Here is a 24,274-nt window from a genome sequence, read left to right on the forward strand (position 1 = left end):
TGAAAAAATCATTAGCGTTCCTCGTTATTGTGCTTATTGTTGATTTTATCGTCTAATGTGTACGCACCTTTAAACAGTCACCCACCTTGCTCCCCCTGTCACCCTCTGCCTCTCCCGATCGTCCACTGCTGGGTGGCATATTGTAATCTTGGGTTGGAGTGGGAGCCCAAATGCTATTTTGCACCAACCACTCACAAGTTCCACCACTGTTGTAAATGATATAATATCATTAACAATTTCCCTTGAACTCCCCAGAGCTCCAGGACAAATAATATCGTGCTTACACACTAAACGATTTTTACAGATGATATCGTTCAGTGACCACATACAGGAATGTAAATGTCATTGTCAATATAGTCCGGAATGAGCCACATGTACAGAAAACAATGGGGGTCACGAACGATCTAATATAGTGCATACACAATAATATGGTTACTGGTAATCATGCGTTTAGTGTACGGTCTGTGAACCCAGCTTATGAATGTTAATATTTCTCCTTTTCGATGTATTTCTGACCATTTACAGAGACTTAAAGAGAACCGTATTTACAGTTATGTCCTATCTCCGCTGCTCTCTCTGTGTCTAGGAACTGAAAGCGTTTCGGGGGAACTGCAGCATGCTCTTCCACTATGACTAGATCAGCATCCCATTGGTCTACACTCAGGTAAGGAGGGCGTCACTAGTGCCCAGCAGGTGGGCAGCTGATTGGCTCTTCTAAGGGGGCGTGTTATCAGTCAGCGTATAGAAATCTTATACACAGGTTGCTGGGATAAAAAAACAATTCCCAGAACTCAACTTCTATGTAAGGACTCTGAACAGTTAGTGGTTGGTAGCAATGTATAATTGCGTCCAGTGTCGGGGCATATTATACTTTTTTTTGGTACTTGTTTCCTAGCAGGGCGCCCAGATTTCCTACGTACGCTCACTAGTTAATTTAGTTAATTTATTCACTGCACCCGGAGTGAAATCGCATCGCTTTTTTGTGGCGTGAGATGAGATCTCAGTAGTTCATATGGTAAAACACCTAAAACAGCACCACTCTCCACGTCACCCCGTGGCGAGCCCCGCGAGGGGCGGCGGAACGCATCCTCCGACATTTTCATACACCCACTATCCACATCAGCAGTGAGTTGATTTTATATAGTGTGGCGAGCGCAGCAAGGGGACGTGGAATACATGTAAAGTAATCCGCGGGGCTCGATACGCTCGCCATGCTTCGGGCTCGGTGTCTCGCCACACTATATAATATCAACTCCACGCCGACGTGGATAGTGGGGGTATGAAAAGGTCGGAGGATGCGTTCCGCTGCGTTCGCCATGCTTCGGGGTGATGTGGAGAGTGGTGCTGTTTTAGGTGTTTTACCATATGAACTACTGAGATCTCATCTCATCTGCGATGTGATTTCACTCAGGGTGCAGTGAATAAATGAACTAAATTAACTACTGAGATCGCATCGCACACATCGCAAGCCACAAAAATGTGCGATGCGATTTCACTACGCAGAATAACCCACTAAGGAAATAGCTTAGTGGGCGCCCTGCTAGGAAACAAGTACCTTTTTTTTTTAATCTCGGAAGGTTCGGAGGATACTATAAAATGATATGTATTTGGAGATTCCTCCTTAGGAGGTCTAAGATGGTCTCAGGCGGCGGTTGTACAGAGAGTCTGTCAGATGAGCACCTGTCCCAGAGATTCCAGTCATGTTTGCTGTATAAATCTTACCTCTATCTGATCCCTCACTAAAGAGAACTTTCTCTTTTACAAATCTTTTGTTTAGATTTATATATATATATAATTAGTACTTGGGGGTAGATGTATGAAGCAGTGATAAGAAAGAAGTGAGCCAGGGGAGAAGTAGCCCATGGCAACCAATCAGCTGCTCTGTATAATCTTATATTATGCAAACTATAGATGTTACTTCAATGCTGATTGGTCACCATGGGCCAACTTCTCCTCCCGCCTACTTCTCACTGCTTCATACATCTAACACAGAGATCCTGCTTGTGGAGTGGGTGTGTGGGCATGTGTGTTTGTAGAGTGCAGACTCCCTTTCTGACACCAGGTCACAGAGTCGCGTTGTCATCTCTTCTCTCTCCACTAGGTGGTGACCATCGCGGTGTACAGCTATTTTATCACCTGCAATAGAAGAAAGGTAGGTTCAACCACCACCAGCGTAGGATAAAAGTTCCCCCAATGAAATCAAGATATTCCTGGGAATCAAATATGTGGAAGGACATTGTCGCCGTAAGGACACAGATGTCCAACTAGCCAGGATAGAAATGCAAACTATTTATAATTTTAATACCTTAAAACCCAATGGCATTAACTCAGACTTCGAGCTGAAATGGTTTTTATAAATGGTTTTTAAACAGATCTTAATCATGTCTTTTATAGTATCTTTATTATGTATTTATTCCATTCTTCATTTCTTTTTATCCAAGGTAAATTGCGTATGCCCACAGTCTGTATGGGCGGAAGTCAAATATGTATTAATGGCATCATCTCCCGATCATGTGAGAGTGGCAGTGATCACATGACCGGGTATAGGAGAAGCCTAGAATAGCGTAGATGAAGGAAGCTATTCGGAGCGTCATCACAGAGTGATGCGGACGCAACCACAGACATCAGCGCGTTTACGCGAACCCGGAAGTATCGGGATCTCGCGTATCAATGCGTGATGACGAGGACGCCGCCACACATGTCATCGCGGTGCCGCGAACCCGGAAGTGCCGGGGTTTTCGCGTAACACCGCGAGATTTGAACCACATAAAAAGACTGGACATATGCACACAAGGATAAGCCTTGAAAAAGGACTCAGATCGAGTCTGAAACGCGTCGGCGGGCAGAGGCATTGGACTGGACTGGGGGACTGTTATCCTGCAGCAGCGTGTGATCCTGATTGTGCCCGGGCGATCGTGGAATCATTCTTGCATGCTCACTTTGAACTATATTGACTTATGGTTCACTGGCCATCTGGTAACTACCTCCAAGTTCTTTAACTGATGCACTAGCCACCTTGGAATTTTTTATTGTGTGCAAATTGTATATTGATGTTTTTATATGTATGTGATATCCCCATGTTATAGATTAAACAGTATACACTATGTCATGTATATGCTCTTTTTTCATGTACAAATGAATACAAGTTGAGCAGAGGAAACGTATGACATATACAAGTGTATACAGAGAAAGGATTATACCCATAGAAGGGAAGTATTATCTTATTTACCCTACGCTGGTGGTGGTTGAACCTACCTTTCTTCTATTGCATACGTCTCTGGGTGTCTGAGAAACGCCCCCAGGTGATACCCACCCTAGCACAAGGTGCGCACATATAATTGCACTTGCCCTCTTGTTTTTGTATTTTATCACCTGTCTGATTGGACGGCAGTTTCTGGATACAATTAAAGGGGTACACCGGACACGACCTGAACCTCTACGTCCCTGTATTCACTCTGCTGCAGTTCTTCTTCTATGCTGGCTGGCTCAAGGTGGGGATGTTAATGTGCCTGGATACCCTTCAACACTTTTTATGCTGCCATTAATTAAATGTTCAGTTTAAAGCTCCAGAGTAATAATGAATCTGTTCTTTGCAATAGTTCTGCGCATGCCGAATAAAGAAATGTTCTGGAACGACCAAACTGTTTATCTTCATTTTAAATTTATTGCCGATAAAGATACGTCACCGGGATCACACCTGTGTCGGCAGCTGGTGGTAATTACATAAGGGGCCGTTGTGCACCATGTCTAAATCCAATTGACCGTTCTCCATATTCCCCCCTCCAGGTGGCTGAGCAGCTGATCAATCCCTTTGGTGACGACGATGATGATTTTGAAACCAACTTCTTGATCGACCGGAATTTCCAGGTAGCAAGAACTTTTCCCAAGAACACGGTGTAACCTGCATCCGTCACTGGAGGACTCGCCCCAGGATCTAGTGCCAAAATATTCATGTGAATGGAGTTAGGTCAGTCCTAGGCACCCCACCTCATAATGACGTAGCTCTTAGCAACCCCCAACCTTTCATGTCATCATACCCAAGTCTCCACGCTCAGGGCTGTCTTTTCATATGGGCTTAATGGGCACTTGCCCAGGGGCCCCAGGTGTATAAGGGGCCTATGCTGATAACTGAGGACCCCCTTCTTCCAGGGATACTAGAATTTTGAAAATCGACCCTGGGGAACTGGAGATATCCAACTTCAAAGCAGCAGTCCACATCCCACCTGTTAATTGCAATTCCCAGTCATATTTCTCAGGTTCTCTCTGACTTAGAAAACTGGGACCCTCCTCTTTCTGTCGACACTAGCGGCTTGTCTCTATCATGCCCAGAACCAGAGATATCAGCCTTCCAGCAGCCGGTCCCTGCTCCAGCTCCAAACGTCTGGTGTACAGTTTATAATTTTGTCAATGGATTGTTCTGGCTCCTGATCTCTGATCCCCAAGTTCCCAGCACCTCCTGAAAGTTGGGACTCTAGGTTTTTATACTATTGAAGGCTAAGAAATATATTTCTAGATAATGGCGATATCTGCAGTCAAACAAGCTGCCCTTCCACCGGAAAATGACGAATATTAAGCCCACTCCATTATCCAACCCTCCCCTGAGTATAAAACACCCCTTACCTCCCTGGAAGTCATTTTACAAGGGACCCTTCAATCAGCGCAGTGCCCCCTTCCACACGTTAGTGTTCTCCCTCCCACCACCTGTGCAGTAAAGGAGTAATTAGCAGAAGTTACTGCTCCAGGTCCTACATGTTGAATGGAAGATAGAGCACCCACTGCAACCCGTGGGACATCAAAGCTGCTGCTGATAGCACCCCCCACCCCTAGGAGGGGAGAATGGGTAAGGGCCCCAGTGCTTTGCCCAGGGGCCCACACTGCTTGGACTGCCCTGTCCAAGCTCTATAGTCATTAATAGCCATGCGAAATGTGCCCCTATCCTGCTGGTATTCTAATAGGACACATGTTCTCAAAGTCAGTCCTCATGCCCCCCACACAGCGCATGTCTTGCAGGTCTCCTCACAGAATAAAGTGATGTAATTAGCTCCACCTGTGGATCTTTCAAAATGTGTCAGTCGGTTATGAATGCATCTGTCGGATGACCTGGAAAATGTGAATTGTGTTGGGTCCTGAGGACCGAGTTTGAGAACCACTGTAATAGGACCATGACTGATGGGGTAAGTGCAGGAGAGGCTACATCCCAGCACTAACTGATACCTGTATCCATGCTCCGGTACTGTGGAGAAAGCTCTGGGGATACCTATGTTAACTGCTATAGTGCTATTCAAGGCAAGGTCTGGTCATCACCGCTTTCCATTTCCTCCACCATAGGTCTCCAGCTATGGCAGCAACTCTGCACGTTCTTTTGTTTCTCGTGTTGGCATTATATTGTACTGTATTATGGCCCATTGTGTCCCTTACCACACATGGCAGTCACACGCATGAGCACCTGTAACTCCGGCTTCCCGTTTCCTCTAGGTGTCCATGATGGCTGTTGATGAGATGTATGGGGATGTCCCTCTCTTAGTGAAGGATCGATACTGGAATGATTCGGATCCCCGTCCTCCCTACAGCGACGCCACGTTATTTCAGAAACATCAAAACTTCTTCCAGGGATCAACATTTGACATGGCGTGAGTACCACCACTATTTAAAGCTTTAAAAAGAGACCAGTGCCCATAGCAACCATTCAGAATCAGTTGCTATGGGCATTTCCGCTTCATTACCTACTTATTACTCAATCTGAACGTAGAGATGACGTGGACATGTTCTTATTTTACCTCATAACCTACCTGGACTCCTTTTTTTTTGGTGGCAGGCTCGCTAAGGAAGACATGCAGTTCCAGCCCCTCTCGGACATCGAGGAGATGAACGAAGAATCGGTCACCCGTCCGTTTCCTCTGCTGAGCCGCCTGCTTCCAGGCGTTGGGGCCTCTCCACTCTCCTCATCCTCCTCTCTCTCAGACCCATCTGCCGCCCCTGGGAGCGGTGAGATGCTATTGAGACGATCTGCCAGTTCAGCCTCTGAGACTTCTGGCAGCCTGGACCGGGAGATTCCTGAGGACCCAGCGTGCAAAGAGACTCTACCGCATCCGGAGACCAGACCACCAGACGTCCCGGTCCACACGATATTCAATGTCAGTCCCTTTTATACCCCAAATGAGCCCACAACTCCCATAGTGGATACTGTCCCTGTCTTGCCGGAAAATGAATCCAGTAGTCAAGTGAGGCCCCTCCAAATATAACCTAAATCAGGCATGCCCAACCTTGGCCCTCCAGCTGTTGTGAAACTACACATCCCAGCATGCCTTGCCATAATTTTAGCATTCTGTAATCGCAAAACTGTGGCAAGGCATGATGGGTCGTGTACTTTCACAACAGCTAGTGGGCCAAGGTTGGACATGCCTGACCAAAATGGACATAGACTCCCCTTACATGGTTGCGAGGTAAAGGACCAAAATGGACATAGACTCCCCTTACATGGTTGCGAGGTAAAGGAACACACCTCTGCCCATTGCGGTACAAACCCTCTGCCTGGACTTCTAGAGTGACTAGTCTGTGGCACAAGTTGTTTCTGTCTGCACAATGTCCCCCCACCTCGACCTCACCCTGTGCCAAAGCCGCTTCTAGGCCTGCTCTACCTGTATATATTATTATGTATTTTGCACATAAAATAACAAGCTAGTCTGCTTTCAGGCTAGGGAGTTTTTAACATTACATTTTATTATTAAAGCTATTTTTCTACTGTTGTGTAAATCCGTGTTTTGCACTGTTCAACCCCAAAGGGCAAAATCACATTCCCTTCACGTGAATGGCGGGAATCTGGCATTTGGGAGTGGTGACCGGCCTTTACTGAGAGTGTCAGGAAAACCCGCAGGCATTCCTAGGCTTGTCAGGAAGGGTCTGTGTTGTCACCTCTGGCCTCGATCAGCCTGTCTCTGTGGCAGACTAGTGGAAGGGACAGGGTTACGCATGCGTGCACAGACCGGGGAAATCATGTCATGATGAGCAAGTTGTGGACTGGTTTTCAGTTCAGCGATCCATTCGTAGACCTGCACAGGGCGGGATGTCACTCTGTTGGGGAGAGGATATCCGATCACAGGGTTCTGCAAATTTGCACAGCATTGATCAAGTCTGAATCAGGCCCAGTGTGTGGTACACACACACACACACACACACACCTAAACTGCCAACCACTTAACTCTGAAATCTCATCTTTGAAACACAGCCTGTAACATGGCAGTTAGGAGCTGGTTGGCTGGTACTTGTATCTCTCACTCTCTCTCTCTGCTGTATGTGTCTGTAGCGGTACTTGCGTGAATTCTCAGAGACTATTGCAGCAAGAGACCAGACATGGACGTGGCTACAGCCAGCTCAGCTCCACATTCACGCTCCTCAAGGACTGTGCCCACGTGACAGTCAGTGGACCCCTGGATGTGTCCTGTTTGACCTTGGCCTCCCTGACCGTGTATTTCTGTGGGCTGTTCTGACCACAGTATTCATGGCACAATGTGTGCCGAAAATATTTCTCCACGAGGCAGCAGGTGCTATAAACATGGACATAAGGGTAATCGTGACTTTGTGATGTGTGTTACCCTTACAAAATATGGTATTAGGATACAGGTTATGGAAATGTCTGCAATCTGCATGTAACCTGGAATGTAAGCTCAAGCTTGGTCCATGTCTGGCTTTTATCTTTAGCCCATTTATCCACAGGACTTGTACTGAGCATGTGCAGTAAAGGTCCCGCGATGTTGGGCGCGCTACGGGTGCAGACTGTCAGTAATTGCCGTCAGTTGGATGCAGTGATGGCCACAGCCAGGAAGACAGATTTTCTGGCCTCCAGTTTGGAGCGGCAGCGGTCAGCTTGCGTGGCCTCATTTGTCAAGCAACTGGCCAATGGTGTCACAGGAGATCCACTGCTGCATCCTGGGACACTGTATTCAGGGGGGCATCTACTTCTATCAGACCCCTGCTGCTGCTCCCAAGGATAACGGGCTGTATAAGAGACTATCAATGGGCAAACAGAAAAGGTGGAAAATTTTAAATCCTTCCTCTTCCCATCAATGAGGAACTGAGAGTCATATACCAAAGAGGGCAGGAAACGAAGCGGAGATACTGTATAAACCAGATGGCTTAGCGGTGACTAGGCTGCACTGGCAGGTCCGGCGGGGCCGAGGTCCATAGATCTGTCCCGTTACATTATCCTAAGTGATGCTTTGGACCTGGACAAGATGTGGTTGTCCCTTCCAGCTCCATATGCCTAGAATTGCCTCCAGCTACTAAATCAATCCCCGCTGTAGTAGAAATCCTAAAAGTACTGTTTTTTTTATATTATTGGCAAAAAGATCTGGGGATGAGTTATGGGAAACTTATTTTTATCTCCACAGACTGTAGAGACTGACTCATATTCATCTAGAAGTCCCTGGTGGGTTACTCTCTTCCAACTGCTCCCTCCTTCTTCTGAAATGGGCAATGCCTTCCATTTGGTACAACAGTACAGTATTACCCCAATGGTGCTGCATACAGCCGTTGTGCTGATTACAGGTGCCTAAAGTGCAAACACCCCGCCAAACCATGCTCGTATTACTGTAATATGGAGATAAAGTACAGAACACGTTTTTCCACAGGACTATTACAGTATTGGCTTCTATATTATCCAGCCAGTTAAGCTCTGAATAAACCTTTCCCACAGTAATACACTCCAGGGAGTCAGTGTAGATGTTATAACGGCACTTGCATCACCACTTTGAACAAGGGAAGTTTTCTGGAGATTCGTTGGGTTGTAGTTACTCTGAGTTATGGCTCAGCGCCTGCACCTGGTCACTACAGTTCCTGCCATCCCGCTAATTTGGAGTTTGCTAGAACATTAACGTCAGCAGATGAGGTTCCCCAATGCATTGTGTACAGTATATATACATAGGGGGAGGCTCTGGGACACCACAGTTAAGGGTTAAGTGGTTTATTTACTAAGATGGAAGTTCCATTAACCCCTTCGCTGGTAATCCCGAGAATTTTCCGGGCTATGCTTTAACGCCCAGACTGGCAAGCCTGGAAAATTCTAGGGATTCCCAGTGTTTAGGGCCAGGCATCGCTGAACTCAGCTTGTTTCAGCGCTGCCCGGCTCCCTCCCCTCTGCCGCGCCTCCTCCTCCCCTCCTGTGTGTTGGTGCTGCTGCTGGGGCTTAAACTTGAACTTGAATGCAATATTTTATTCGTTGGTCACAGATACTCCCCCATATTGCTCCCTCCCTTCCCCACGTCCCATCACTCCACACACGGAAGGGCGCAAGTCTCCATAGGCGCACACTAACTGGGTATGCACACAGTGGCTGCACACCAGATACACCGTACATTACCTCCCACTGTGCATCATCCTCTAGATGTCCGCCCTCCCGCACACCAGATACACCGTACAATACCTCCCACTGTGCATCATCCTCTAGATGTCCGCCCTCCCGCACACCAGATACACCGTTCAATACCTCCCACTGTGCATCATCCTCTAGATGTCCGCCCTCCCGCTCACCAGATACACCGTACAGTACCTCCCACTGTGCATCATCCTCTAGATGTCCGCCCTCCCGCTCACCAGATACACCGTACAATACCTCCCACTGTGCATAATCCTCTAGATGTCCGCCCTCCCGCTCACCAGATACACCGTACAATACCTCCCACTGTCCATCGTCCTCTAGATGTCCGCCCTCCCGCACACCAGATACACTGTACAATACCTCCCACTGTGCATCATCCTATTGATGTCCGCCCTCCCGCACACCAGATACACCGTACATTACCTCCCACTGCGCATCATCCTCTAGATGTCCGCCCTCCTGCACACCAGATACACCGTACAATACCTCCCACTGTGCATCATCCTCTAGATGTCCGCCTAGATGCTCTATCCTATTACCGTAGCATGTAGGAACCTTACATTCGTTCAGATTCCACAATTGAAGAGTTTCTTTTCCCAGCAGTTTTGGCAGTGTTCATTCTAGCAACCTGCACCTTTCAAAACATGTGCAGTTCATTTTCCTGCCTGTGGTGGCGTCACCTGCTGTGGTTTTCTTCATACAGACTAGACTGCACTAGAAGCACCACAGCAGACAGCGCCCCCACAGGCAAGAAAGCGGAACTGCACACGTTTCAAAAAGGTGCTAGAATGAACACTATATTGGGATAGCAGCTGTTTATTGTATGTACACAGTGTCGTGAGACATGCGCACCACAATAACAAGCGATGTAAGGATGTGGCTTATACTCTCACTAGGCACTTAGTACATCCCTGGGACTGATCCAGCCATGTAAAGCGTTCAATAGCTGCATACAGAGGAGTCCGGCATAATCTAGGCCATGCCCATTGAAGCATGTAACTGTTGGAGGCCGCATGGGTCTTTGATGCCGTGCATAAGCAACCATTCTTTCCCTTTGGGATGTGGGTACGAGCGCAACACATTAACCCGTTCATGGGAACTACTATCGCGGGTATATTGAATAGTCGCAGCTGGGGAAAAGATGAAGCAGGGCATATCTGTACATTTATCCCATTCCCCCAGAACAAACTTCATCAACATCAACCAACAAGAGCCTTTTATTCCTACTCTGCCAGTTGGGAAGCTTCTACCTTCTACTATATAACTCTCAGTCTGTGTTTGAAAATGACAGTTGGGATTTGACTGGCTGGTGCTTTATCTCCTTTTATCTGATCTCCACTTTATCTCTTCTCCAGGCTTAATACATCTGCCACATTATCGGTTGTCCCCATTAAGCCAAGTTAGGGCTTCCGGATTACTGAAGCAGCACTAAGCACTAGATAGATATAAGCTACATTGAGCAAATAACTCCTTGTAGGACTGGTGGAAAACATTGGCAATATTAAAGAACACATTTAGGTTTTCTAATAGTTAATATCATAACTGGTGAAAATAAGTTTTAGAATTTGTAAAGAAAAAAAACACCTCATATCAGCTGGCATAATGTAGGTGACCTTTAGAACTATGCTCCATTGTGACATCACAGTTACCGATGACATCACACAACTGCTGAAGACACAGAGTCTCAGATGTGATATACAGTTCTTACTGGAGGTCACAGTTGCGATTTGTGCAAATTTGTTTTTGCGATAGTGCAAATTTGTTTGTTCTCTAAGAGCCCTAGTCTTGTCTTTGGACATAACATGGGTCCTATCAAGAGAAAGAAAGCATGGATAAAGAAAGGAAAGAAAATGCAGAGGAGAAGGAAAGTGAGCAGGAAAATAAAGCAGGGAGTGAGACACATGAGAAATGTGCCAATGGTAGCAGGTGTACAAAGAGGCTGGAAGAGATTGGTAGCCTTTATGACAAAGAAAAGAGATCAGTTCCTTAAATCATGTCGCAGATGTCCCAGATTTTGGCAAGTGAAAAAAAGGAGAAACATGTCCATTGATGAAGATCCAGGGGAAGGATTAAGCCGTTGGGCAGGCCAGACAAACTTGGCAGAGAAAAAGAGTTGCGATAAGAAGTTAGGCAAAGTAGCTTGGCATAGTCACTGGAATAGATTTGCAGGTTTTATTAAAGAGAAAAAGAGTCAATTTATAACAGCAATTGGCAGAGGACAACCAGACACCCTACCAGGTCAGCAAACTGCAGAAGGTCAGCAAACTGCAGAAGGTCAGCAAACTGCAGAAGGTCAGCAAACTGCAGAAGAGAGCGTTACTGTCCCCTTAACAGTGGAAACATTTACTTTCCACTCGCTTCTTGGAAAGGGAGGTTACGGCAAAGTGATGCTTGCCAAAGACTCTGTTCATAAGAAAAGAGTAGCAGTTAAGATCCTAAAGAAAAGAGCACTCATTCAAAGTGCAAAGATGAGAGCATCACTGGAACGTGAGTACATTATGACCGAGTGTCAGGTACTTCAGGTGGCACATGAGAGTCCTTTCCTGATCCGTGGATACGCAGCCTTCCAAACAAACAGCTATCTTTATTATGTAATGGAACTTGCTGGCGGAGGGGACCTCTTTGATTTTGGGGTCAGGAACATGCTGAACGCATTGGCGATAAAATTTATTGCCGCAGAACTGGTCTGTGGATTGCAGTTCCTGCACTCCAGAGGAATAATCCACAGAGACCTAAAACCTGAGAATGTTTTGCTGACAAAGTGTGGACATGTAAAGATCACAGACTTTGGTCTGGCCATGTTAAATGTATATGGAGAAACCAAGGACAGTATGATTGTTGGGACACGTGGCTATAAGGCTCCAGAAGTTTTATTAGGTGCATCATATAGTGCAGGCGTGGACTGGTTTGCATTCGGTGTGATATTATATAAGCTCACCCTAGGAACCCACCCTTTTCCTGGAAAGGTTAAGGAAAAGATCATGAGAAGTACCCTTAAGAAACCATCGTACGCATATATTACTGATCCCGCAACAAAGGACATTATATCCCAACTCCTGCGCAAGGACCAGACCCTCCGGCTCGGGGTAAACGGCAACGTGCGAGAACACCCCTACTTCTCTTCAGTTGCATGGCAAAACGTAGAGACTGGAAAAACAGCGTCTCCACTCAAACCGCACATGTGCAAGGCACACGTGCATGGTACAGCTCAACAATGTCCCCTGTCTTACAGCGAAGCCTACAAAGAGTCGATTACTGACATGGACCAAAGCCTCTTTGACGACATTCAATTTGTGTGCCCTAAATGGGGTAAAAGCTATCACAACGTGCCAATGGAGCTAGATACCATATCATCAGTTAATGGCGACCTGCATGACAAAGAATAGACACCTGTTGCACCTGCTGCCTGCTCCGTCCTCGACTACTTCTCCGGAGATGTACCGTGTTCCACCTGTCCGGTACAGTTCTGCTAACCGACTCTAAGCAGTCACGACTTTCCATGTCTGTAGTTTGGTCTGAACTACAATGTCATCTGGGGATTAGGGCTACTGGCGACACCCCACAAAAAAAACGACACTAGGCAGCCACCTCATGGGTGTGTTGGAAGAGCTGTTAATTATTTTTGAAAGGTTATAATTATAGTTACACCCATTTCATGGATAAGAATTAAGCTGGGTACACCTTAGATCCTGCCTCAGCGGAGCTTACAATCCACAAGCCACATGTAATTTTTTCTTGGGGGGGGGGGGGGGGGGTTCGGGGGCAATTTAACCACTTCACCGCTCTAGACCAGCATCGTCTGGAAAGTAACTATACAACTGGAAAAATCCCCCACATTCCCCATGCAGGCCGTTATATTCAATCTTCTAAACATACCAGATAAGGAATATATGGCTGCCATAATACATACTTCCAAAACATTTAGCAAGATCTGGTCTCCATGCCGACTTCTCCACCCCCCCCCCCCCTCCCACACCCCACACACTTTGTTTTTTCTCTCTTTCCTTATGTCTTCTCCTTCTCGACCTTCTCTTGGTTCTATTGCCTTTGACGGTTATCTTTTAGTCTGATAAACTGGATCTGACTTATTGTGATATTACTGCTACTGTATTTTGTTGTGTTGTGTCGAATTTTATGGCGATTCATTTAATAAATTGTATAATAAAATAAACACACACCTAAATAACTATAAACGTAACAGACATGGAAGGTGGCCCCTCTTAGCTTTAGGCCCCATAGCAGCTGCACCCCCTGCCCCTATAGTAGCTACGCCCTTGTATAGAACACATGGAATTGACAGGGAAGGTGGCCCCTCTTAGCTTTGGGCCCCATAGCAGCTGCACCCCCCTGCCCCTATGGTAGCTACGCCCTTGTATAGAACACATGGAACTGACAGGGAAGGTGGTCTCTTTCAGTTCTGTGACCCTTCTAGTACATACAGTACCTGTTTGGCTCTCAGTCTACCTGCCACCACTATTCCCCACTCATATTACTACTATGTGCTGCTGGGTACCCTGCTCCTTCTGATGTAACTCTGCGCACCGGATCAGAGTCAGGCCGGCTGCACATAACACTTTCTAAAACTTATGTGCAGCCTCTGGGCGGGAGACACTGCAAGTGCAGTGACAAGCAGGCAGCGAACACAGCGGTAGCGGGCAGGGGACGCCTGGGCAGGACAATCAGGGAGCTGCAAGGAAAGTAAAAACCAATACAAATGAATGGGCAGCCAGTGATTGGCTGATTGCTCTCAGCCAATTGCTGATTCATTTGATTCAGCCCATTAATTAGTATTGGGGTGTTTTTTCCCCCTTGCAGCTCCCTGATCCCCCTGCCCAGCTCACCGTTCTTCACCCACCCCCCACTGGCTCACCGGCATCCCCCTCCCACTGCATCTGTGTCCGCTGCTCCACCTGCCTGGCTCACCAGCATCCCCTGTCCGCTGCCTCTTTGTCCTCCTCTCCCCCTGCAGCTCCCCGGGAGTTGCATATGATAAATCGCATTCAAAACATGGCACATCAAGTGCCTAATCGTGTGTGACCCCTCCAGGGGAAAAGTGCAGGAGAAATCAGGTCCGACTTGGAATAGTCAAACTAATGTATGGGGGACTTTAGCCTGTGGCTTCTTGCTGCATCCTCATATCACTACTCTGTTGTGGACTCTGCTCCTTCTACCATACAACTTTCAGCCTCTGGATTCTTGATGCATCCATTCCACTCCTGCTGTTTAATTTTACAAATACAAGACTTCAACAAGTACAGCTGGCTCAACTCCTGAAATACTCTGTGTTGCTGTGCATAGTCTGATACTGCAACTGGCCTAGAGTCAATCTGGTCTCACTAAATTACAAATTGTGACCACACCTCAGGCAAGGGATAAATAAGTCAAAAAGCAGGTGATCTCTCTGCAATTCCAGGCCCGAGAGCCCCATTCCCTGGACCACTGCTCACCTGAGTACGTCCATCTCATCCCTGAGGGACTGCGCCTCATGAGCCAGCCCGGTTAGATCTTGGTTACGCATGTGCAGATCCTGAACCTCCCGATCCAGTTCCTGACATCGCTGTCTGTAGTCATCTCTCGCGCTCTCCAGCCTGAAGTAAGCCCAGAAACATCACAAGTTACCTTCTATGCGGCCTCTCACAGAGATCATCCAAAGCCACTGGGGGCACATGGACAGCCATTCATTCTGGACATTTAACCCCCTACAGTCATTGTTTGTTTTTGTTTAGGGAGCGCTCCCCACAGGGCAGGATTTTTGGAGGGGGCTCAGTAAAAGAAAAAAAAAAAGCCACCGATGAGTGTCCCGAGGCTGGGCAGCGCCTTCCGGAACTTACCCCAGCAACCTGGCTGTGTATGGCGTGACGTTAGCAAGGTCAAGCCGCAAACAGCCAGGAAGGAAGGAGCCGGGGACGGGCAGCCGCTGCAGAGGAGATCATCGCTCAGCTCAGCGGTGCTGCCCAGAGCCAAGGAGGGTGAAAAGACAGTGGCAATCCTGGAAGTGCTAGCGCTGAAGCATAGCCTGGAAAGCTTCCTGGATTACCACTGAAGGGGTTAATAAAAATATGTTGCAACTGCTATAATCCCTATAATTCACACGTTCCCATATAGGCAGCAAAAACCGCCATCAAGCAAGCCCCACATGTACCGGATCGCAAAGCTCCTACAGCCATGCGTAAAGCAAGCGCTGGTCCTCTTGACCGTTAGGCCCCACCCTTCTCCCATTACCGGTAGTTTTCCTCCTGCAGTTGCTCGATCTGACTCTGCAGCAGAAGCAGCTTCTTGCCAAACACTGGTGTCCCCATGCCCTCTGCCGACTGTTCCTGCTGCTCCTTCAGGTTTCTGTTTTCGCTCATTAGACTCCTCTTCTTCCATGAGCACCGACACCTGATGAAGCAAATGGGGGGGGGGGGGGGGGGGGGAGAGGAGCAAGGCCCACAGTGTAAGAAGGGTTAATAAAGAGCACATAAATAAGGGGTTAAGAGGAAAGTGGTAGTAACAAATATGGGGTTCCCTACCAAATCCTCAAACAATGGATCAGCCCAAAGACTATGAACATAGTAACCGTTATCTCTGCGGGACATTGTGGCAAGATACAATTCTCAGCAGTGCTGGCTGGTCATGTGACAGGGCGAAGGATCCAAGATGCAGCGGGGTCCGCAGGCAGTCCATGCATAGAGGGGGGGGGGGGTATAGAACAGGGAATGTACATGCAGCAATCTGCAGACTCTTCACTCCCCTTCCCCAATGTGTTCCACAGGTTTAGACAGTAAGGGTTCTGGATCTGGTAGCACAGATGAGTAACAGGTTGTATTTGGGGGATGCAGTTAATATCCCGGCGGTCGGGATCCCGGCGTTCAGAATCCCGACGCCGGAAACCCGACCGCCGAAATATTCTCCCTCCTGGGGTGTCCACGACACCCCTGGAGGGAGAATAAATTAGTGTGCCGAGCGTAGCGAGGCACCGGGCCCGCTGTGTGGCGAGCGCAGCGAGCCCGCAAGGGGGGGCGATCCACGTCCCCCCCTTGCCAGCATTTCGGCTGTCGGGATTCTGAACGCCGGGATCCCGACCGCCGGGATTCAATACTGAATCCGTATTTGGAACTCTGGTGGTAGAGCAATAATGAGTAAAATTGGCTCTGGACTGATAGTATAAAGGAATGACAGCCACGCGTAACATATTCTAGTAGTAATAATGAGCAAAATGAAAATATGAACTGGTAGGGATAATAAGAGAGTCTCTAACCTGGTGGTATAGATGAGGAACAAGCACTATCTGGGTACTCTGGTAGTAATAATAAGTAAGGATCTGTGGACTAGTGGTACCCTGTCTGTAATAATTAGTGAGTCTCTAATCTGGTAGTATAGATGAGGAATATGTATCATGTAATCCTCTGGAAGTGATTAGTAGGAGGCTCTGTAGACTGTAAGTATAGATAAGCACCGGGTATTAATTAGTACTATGGTAGTAATTATGGGTAAAGGTGCGTACACAGGGGGGCGATTTTGTCTAATATAGCGGGAAATATGGTCGCTGAGCGACCATATTGCCCGCGATAGGAGTGTGCACCGGGGATATATCGCCGGGTGCGTGCTCCCGTTTTCTCCCCCGTAGTGATCGCTGGTCGCAGGAACATGCTCCTGCGACCAGCTGATTCCCTCTGCGGCTCCCCCGGCAGTTTCATTTTCATCAGCGACCATCTCTGGTCACTGATGCAAATGGGACACTGAGCGATATATCGCTCATTGCGAGCGATATATCGCTCAGCGATATATCCCCCGTGTGTACGGGGCTTAAGAGTATGTAGAATTGTAATCAGGTAGCAGTAATAATAAATAACAGGGCATGTGGACTAGTAGCATATATGTATAACAGGAACTAATTGGTACTCTGCCAGTAATAATGAGTAAGATGGTCTGTGGATAATGAGCACATAGAAGTAACAGGTAGCACAGAGGAGTACTGGCAGGGGCGGATTGGCCCCAGGGGCAGATTGGGATTTTAAACCAGCCTGGGAAATTTCTCAAAGCAGCCCTAATGGGGGTGGGATCTCATGAGGGGACATGGTCAGCCAAGGGGAAGGGGCTACTCCTGCCTCATATCACTTCTCCCCTCCCTGCTGACCACGACCCCTCATGAGATTTCTCCACCACAGTTATGAATAGGGTTAAGCTATGGGTGCGGGTGGGTGTGTGTGTGTGTGTGTAGGGTTAGGCTGCAGCTGTGTGTATATGGACAGGGTTAGGCCACAGGTGTGTGTGTATGAATAGGGTTAAGTTATGGGTATATATATATGTGGGTTAGGGTTAGGCTGTGGCTGTGTATATGTGTGTGTGTGTGTGTGTGTGTATGACCAGGGTTAGGCTACAGGTGTGTGTATTGATAGGGATAGGCTGCAGCTGGGTGTGTATGAATAGGATTAAGCTATGTGTGTGTGTATGAATAGGGTTAAGCTGTGTGTGTGTATATGTGTAAGGTGAGGCAGTAGCTGTGTTTATATGTGTGTATGGACAGGGTTAGGCTACGGCTGTGTGTATGGATAGGGTTAGGGTACAGGTGTGTGTGTGTGTATGGGAGGGTTAGGCTATGCGTGTGTATATGGATAGGCTGCGGCTGGGTGTCTATATAGATAGGGTTAGGCTGTGAGGGGGGGTGTAGTGGCTACTAGCCTGGACCTCCATTGAAAGGATGAAATAAACCTGCCTTTGGGGGGAGACACACTGGACATCATTCACCTCATGTCATGGCACTTGGGCTCTGGATACCTCCAGCGGGGAACTCCGGTTCCCTGGATCCTTTTCATGCAGCCTTCACACCCTCCTGAGCTTCCTAATCCGCATTAGCTCCAGAAGATGCTAGCACCCGCGATTACTGTGAACAAGAACAACTACCAATGTTGTTTCCAATTTACACAGCGTAGCCACACACACACCTCTGCATGGCCTACAAGAGACATGGGGATCTGAGGCAGAGCCGTGAGCTGTCGCTCAAGTGCTCTGCTCTGTAAAGGCATATGAGAGGAGCTGCAGGTAGCAGCGCATGCACCGCAGTCCACCTGCAGCCATCTTGAATCCTCTCACACACAAAGCACCAACCCCTGCCCCACTGACAACTCTCCCACACACACGCAAAGCACCAAACCCCCCCACTGACACCTCTCACACACACAGCACCACCCCCCACACTGACACCTCTCACACACAGCACCCCCCCACACTGACACCTCTCACACACAGCACCCCCCCACACTGACACCTCTCACACACAGCACCCCCCCCACACACACTGACACCTCTCACACACAGCACCCCCCCACACTGACACCTCTCACACACAGCACACCCCCCCACACTGACACCTCTCACACACAGCACCCCCCCCCCACTGACACCTCTCACACACACCACCCCCCCCCCACACACACACTGACACCTCTCACACACAGCACCCCCCCCCCCACACTGACACCTCTAACACACAGCACCCCCCCACTGACACCTCTCACACACACCACCCCCCCCCCCCACACTGACACCTCTCACACACAGCACCCTCCCACACTGACACCTCTCACACACAAAGCACCAACCCCTGCCCCACTGACAACTCTCCCACACACACGCAAAGCACCAAACCCCCCACTGACACCTATCACACACAGCCCCAAACCCCCCACTGACACCTATCACACACAGCACCACCACCGCCCCACTGACACCTCTCACACACAGCACCCCCCACTGACACCTCTTTCACACAGCAAAATCCCTGCACTGACACCTCACACACAGCACCCCCCCACACACTGACACCTCACACACAGACTCCCCCCACACACTGACACCTCACACACAGACCCCCACACACACACTGACACCTCACACACAGACCCCCACACACACACTGACACCTCACACACACAGACCCCCCCACACACACACACACTGACACCTCACACACACAGACCCCACACACACACACAAAGCACCAACCCCCGACACCTCTCACACACAGCACCAGAACCCCCTCCTCAGTGACAGCTTTCTCACACAGCACCATATCCACCCACCTGACACCTCTCTCACATACACAGAAAGCACCAACCCCCTTCCCCTACTACTCACTGGTAACATCAGTGGCAGGCTCCGGCAGCTAGGGGACCGATCAGTGGCCTTCTATCCTAGGGCGGCAGCGGCGCATAACTGTTGAGCTGCGCACACTGCTAATTCTGCTGTCCCGCGGCGGCACCTGCAGTAGGGATGGACATCGATGGTCGATGTTTCAGAAACATCGATGTTTTCTTTCGATGTTAGTGTTTTTGCCATTTAATGGTGACCTTCCGATGTTTGTCACCATCGAATGCTAATCATTCGATGGTGTACCGACGGTGGCTTATTTTTTGTAATTCTCAAAAGATATGCCTCCCCTGGCTGCTGTGTCTGTGTCAGGGAAACTTCCTAGGTTCGTTGGAGGCTGTCTGACTTTCTCTCTGCTTCCCTCCCTCTCTATGATTGCTGTAGCTGCTAGGCAACAGGGCCCACTGCTAGTTCTGATTGGCTCTCACTGACTCAGAGAGCCAATCAGAGCACAAACCTCACCCTGCAGCACCAGTCACTCAAACAGCAGCAAATTTCACAGACACACACTAAGCTCTGGAGGATTCAGAGAGGAGGAGTCACTGAATGTTATACCAGCTCAGGCAAGCTATAATAATAATAATAATAAGTACACAATACAACTAGCTACAGATATTTGTGAATGTCATTCACATACAACACTCATTAATAAACTGCATTAGTATTACCAGGCAGAAACCACTATATGATCATCAGTGAAGTGTTGGTCAGAGATTGTCTGTTTCTGTCAATATAATGAGGAACAATATACCCAGTCCTGGGGTACCAGTGGAATCGACCAAGCTAAAGGTGCCCATACACTGCTGCAACGCCTCGCAGCAGTGTACGGACACACGACAGCCTGCATGCACGGACGCATGCGATCCGTTGTGATAGATTGCATGCGTCCCTGCTTCCGGCCCGCCTCACCGCCAGGAGGAACGGGTGGACGGCCTGCCGGTCCGACCACCTGGTCGGGTCCGATGCGCACGGGACCCAACGGCATGTCAGGGAGAGGCGATTTGGTCCAATTTAACGGGTCGATTGGTCGCAATTGGCCAAAATCGGACCAAATCGCCTCAGTGTAGGGGCACCTTAACTGTTTTTATATATAGTGAACTATTTTTTATATTACGTGACCTGGTCGCTAGCGATTGGTCGCTCAGCGACTGAATTGCTTGTTATCAGTATTTTACTGGTGACCAGCGATTCTAGCAAGTTCCTGCGACCAGCGACCGCTGGGCTGCGGTGGGAGCGCACACACGGCGAAGGTCGCTAGGTATCACCGGCAATATGGTCACTGAGCGACCATATAGCTGATGATGGAAGCTAGAATCGCCTAGTGTGTAGCATTATTAGTGGTGCCCCCACAGATCCTGGCACCCTAGGCAGCTGCCTAATGGTAGAGCTGGCCCTGCTCTTTGCAATATTTATCTCACCATAAAAATGATGTGATAACCACTGTACCGTCATCTCCATTATTTGTGTGTGTAGTTACACTTGCCTTAATAAATAGACATTTTCCTATCTGGAAAAAATAGTGAAACCTAAAGCGAGTTAGTTTACAATTTATCTAATTTTATTACATTTTGATTACTTGCTGTTAAAGTGTTAATAATGTGTACAAAATGAATATACTACTTCATCATTGGGCATTGTGTGAATATTATATACAGTATGTATATTATACACACAATGTCCAGTGATAAAGTAATATGCTGCTCAGAGCCTGGGCCCTGCCACTAAACCCAATTACCACCTTACAAATGGCAATACAGGCTTTTGCGCATGCGCTAGTCATATAACTAGTTTTCACCATCGAATACTTTTGATGCTATGGTTAGTTACCATCGCATTGAAAGTTTCAATGGTGGAAGCACTGCCATCATTTGATGGTTGGCTTCCGATGTTCATCCCTAACCTGCAGCCTAGGCCTATCAGTGCGGGATATGGCTGGAAGAGCACACACGCTGTTCTGAGTTCAGCAGCGTGTCTGCTCTTCCAGCCGCATCTCGCCCCTCCCCTCTCGCCAGGCTGATCGCTGTCGGACACTCGGCGCTCACCTACTCTGGTCTTGTGGTCTGTGTACTAGTGACAGACAGGCTACTGATCTGTAATTAGCCGCTGCCTCCCCCGCCGCTCACAGCCTCACCATCTTGCTTTTGGGAAAAAAAATCGAAATACCGCTGAGGTCCCGCGGCCATGCCAGGGGGGGAGAGCGGCCTGTTTTAATATGTTATGGGCCAGCCCACCGGGAAATGGCCCGGTTGCCCGCCAGGCCGCTCTCCCCCCCTGGCTTGGCCTCAATAAAGTCTCCTGAGGGCGGTGTACAGGTCTTACTGGGGTTGAGCAGGGCAAAGTACCCAGTGTTCTGAGGTGTTGCAAGGTGCCCGGTGTTGGGGGGAGAGAGTGGGCAAAGTACCCTCTGGTGGTGGTGGTGGTGGAGGAGGGGGTTAAATTAGCAAGTAATAGACTCCTCTCATCTTTTTCTCTCCCCCTGGCTCACCTGCCTTCTCCTCTTGTACACGATGACCACACATATCAAATGCTCATACAGGTGAGAGACTCCCATCTAGTGGTAACATAATGATACATTCTCCCTTTTATTTCTGTAGTGTGTAGCTGTAAGGTCCAACCATTGGGTACACCCAGGGCTGCTATACCTGGCTAAATGCTTCATTATAGCCAAATCCGGAAACCCCAATGCATTACTCACTTCTGATCTGCCTGCAGATGATTTGTGTGAGCAGGTTGGCCAACCAGATGCCACTGTCTCTGAGTGAAGCTTCTGATTGGTCCTCCCTCTCAACCGCATTGGCCAGAACTTGTTATCGCTGAGGGACTTGGTAATTGCGCTTTAGTTAGAGTGGATAGCGCTAAGACATCCTGAGAACATGACCTGTTGGTGGTACCTGAGGATTAGGGTTGAGAACCCCTGGATTAGAGCATTTTCCCTTTTAGGTTCAACAAGCTCCACATTGCTCTAATGAGAATGTACTAATACTTGGTGACTATGCAGTAACATGTGTCCGGTATTCAGTACTATAGCGCCATCTTGTAGTTTATCAACCATAGTGCGTGCAGTCTGATCTAATATTATAAAACAGGTTACAAAACTGTGTCATCCAACTGTGTTACAACCAACATTTACATTTTCCAGAATATACTTTACTAGAGCAAGCGATTAAAGAAATATTCAGCTCTGTGACTTGGTAATTACTATTTGTCCACAAGGGGGTGCTGCACCCTTGGAGTCTATAGTTGGGTCCATATTAGATGAATTGTAAACCAGAGACAGAACTACCATTGGTGTAGCAGGTGTATAGCATTGGGGCCCACTTTTGCCCAGACCAGCAATGAGTTATACCCCTGAGCCCTCCGCAGACCATTTTGAGGTGGACCCCACTGTCTGAGGGACCTGCACCTTACCTTACCCTGTTCTCCGCACCATGCAGGAGATTGTGCTTGTACTTGTCACCCACTGCTCCGCCTTCACCTTCTACCTCTTTCCTTTCGTTGTTGTGGTCTTCCTCTGTATATCAACCTCTGCTTCTCCTTGTCACCCAGTGCCCCACCCTATTCCCTGCCGTTTTCTGTCAGTCTCCTTCCCACTGCCTCTCCCTGTCACCCACTGGCTCCCTCTGCTTTCCATTGTCACCGTCTGCTTCCCCCAGCCTTAAGCTGGGTACTAGACGATACTGTGTACCCAGCGACCTTGTTGGTTACGGGACCTGGCGAGATAGTCTGTATTTTCTAATTATTATATGTATATTTCTCATTCAGTGTGCAATTGGGATACAAACTGTTTTTTTTCCTAACCAGATTTACCCCTCCCTGTTGGCACCTGAATGACATTACCTCTGATTGAGCAGCTTGCCAATAAAAGTGTTGTGTAGTTGAGAGAGGCATAGATGGGTCAGCATTAGGAGGGATTGCTGACACCTGAGTGCCATTGGAGAAGCCAGGGGCATCTCCAGGTAAGCTGGCTCTCAGATGTTGTAAGCCATTATCATGTGGCCTTACACTGGGCTATTAGGCCCAAAAATTTGTTATTGTGCATGGGATGGGTTTGGGAGTGTGATTCCCTCTTTGTTGGTATGGCTGGTCTGCTCCAGGTCAGCACACCCTAACACTTTATTAACATTTATGTTTTTCCCTATCACATTGTATGTATTATTTTAACCACACCTTCACCTCCTTACATAGCACTTATGTGCTTCTTATTTAACACCTACTAATTTTCATTTGTGTGCTGCCCTGGAGTAGTCAGCCTGTGCCGGCATATTGGGGGCCGACACCCCAGACCCATACCCAGTGTTAGGGACCCCCAGTGACAGAGATGCCTTGACGTACGGCCTGGGGGTTTAGCCCTATATCTGCAGATATATGCAACCAAGATCTCTGTATTATCTGATTATTATATGTATATTTCTCATTCAGTGTGCAATTGGGATACAAACTGTTTTTTTTCCTAACCAGATTTACCCCTCCCTGTTGGCACCTGAATGACATTACCTCTGACTGAGCAGCTTGCCAATAAAAGTGTTGTGTAGTCTGTATTGGCTAGTGCATACACACGTGCTGATACCAACTGCGATGAGCGGAGGTGGAGCAGCGCCCATGATGGATTCTGCAACATGGCTCCCGCTAACGATATCCTCCAATACAGACTATGTACGACATCTCTCAGGACCCTCGGGAGAGCACATTTTTAGCATTGTAGGACATATATCTTAGATGGTCTGCATGAAAAAATCATTAGCGTTCCTCGTTATTGTGCTTATTGTTGAT

General features: G+C 48.2%; 2 protein-coding genes across 12 annotated transcripts; one reads left to right on the forward strand and one right to left on the reverse strand.

The window, feature by feature from the left end:
• The first annotated feature begins 548 nt into the window (after window positions 1-548).
• On the forward strand, window positions 549-6,771 carry LOC146075130 (uncharacterized). Of its 6 annotated transcripts, XR_014473508.1 has the most exons (7): window positions 585-664; window positions 2,102-2,152; window positions 2,442-3,491; window positions 3,787-3,867; window positions 5,476-5,630; window positions 5,816-6,443; window positions 6,489-6,771. XR_014473508.1 is itself a non-coding variant. In XM_083184047.1 (6 exons), exons 5-6 carry the CDS (start codon window positions 5,482-5,484, stop codon window positions 6,240-6,242), a joined length of 576 nt encoding a protein of 191 aa, XP_083040173.1. In that variant the 5' UTR covers window positions 585-664; window positions 2,102-2,152; window positions 2,442-3,491; window positions 3,787-3,967; window positions 5,476-5,481; the 3' UTR covers window positions 6,243-6,771. The 6 variants fall into 6 exon arrangements, 5 of the variants coding, with proteins under 5 accessions (XP_083040176.1, XP_083040175.1, XP_083040173.1 ...); XM_083184047.1 differs by having other exon boundaries at window positions 3,787-3,967; window positions 5,816-6,771; XM_083184046.1 differs by having other exon boundaries at window positions 5,816-6,771.
• Window positions 1,286-20,989, reverse strand: LOC146075131 (protein Hook homolog 2-like). Of its 6 annotated transcripts, none has more exons than XM_083184057.1 (5): window positions 19,493-20,366; window positions 18,104-18,239; window positions 15,596-15,754; window positions 14,821-14,961; window positions 1,286-2,136 (listed from the first exon to the last, which is right to left on the reverse strand). In XM_083184057.1, exons 2-5 carry the CDS (start codon window positions 18,169-18,171, stop codon window positions 2,133-2,135), a joined length of 372 nt encoding a protein of 123 aa, XP_083040183.1. In that variant the 5' UTR covers window positions 18,172-18,239; window positions 19,493-20,366; the 3' UTR covers window positions 1,286-2,132. The 6 variants fall into 6 exon arrangements, with proteins under 6 accessions (XP_083040183.1, XP_083040180.1, XP_083040177.1 ...); XM_083184054.1 differs by lacking the exon at window positions 1,286-2,136 and adding an exon at window positions 2,145-3,934 and having other exon boundaries at window positions 18,072-18,239; window positions 19,493-20,989; XM_083184051.1 differs by lacking the exon at window positions 1,286-2,136 and adding an exon at window positions 2,145-3,934 and having other exon boundaries at window positions 19,493-20,962.
• Between the last annotated feature and the right edge of the window lie 3,285 nt (window positions 20,990-24,274).

Source organism: Crinia signifera, chromosome 4 (genome assembly GCF_055691185.1).
Source record: "Crinia signifera chromosome 4, ASM5569118v1, whole genome shotgun sequence".
NCBI classification, from domain to species: domain Eukaryota; kingdom Metazoa; phylum Chordata; class Amphibia; order Anura; family Myobatrachidae; genus Crinia; species Crinia signifera.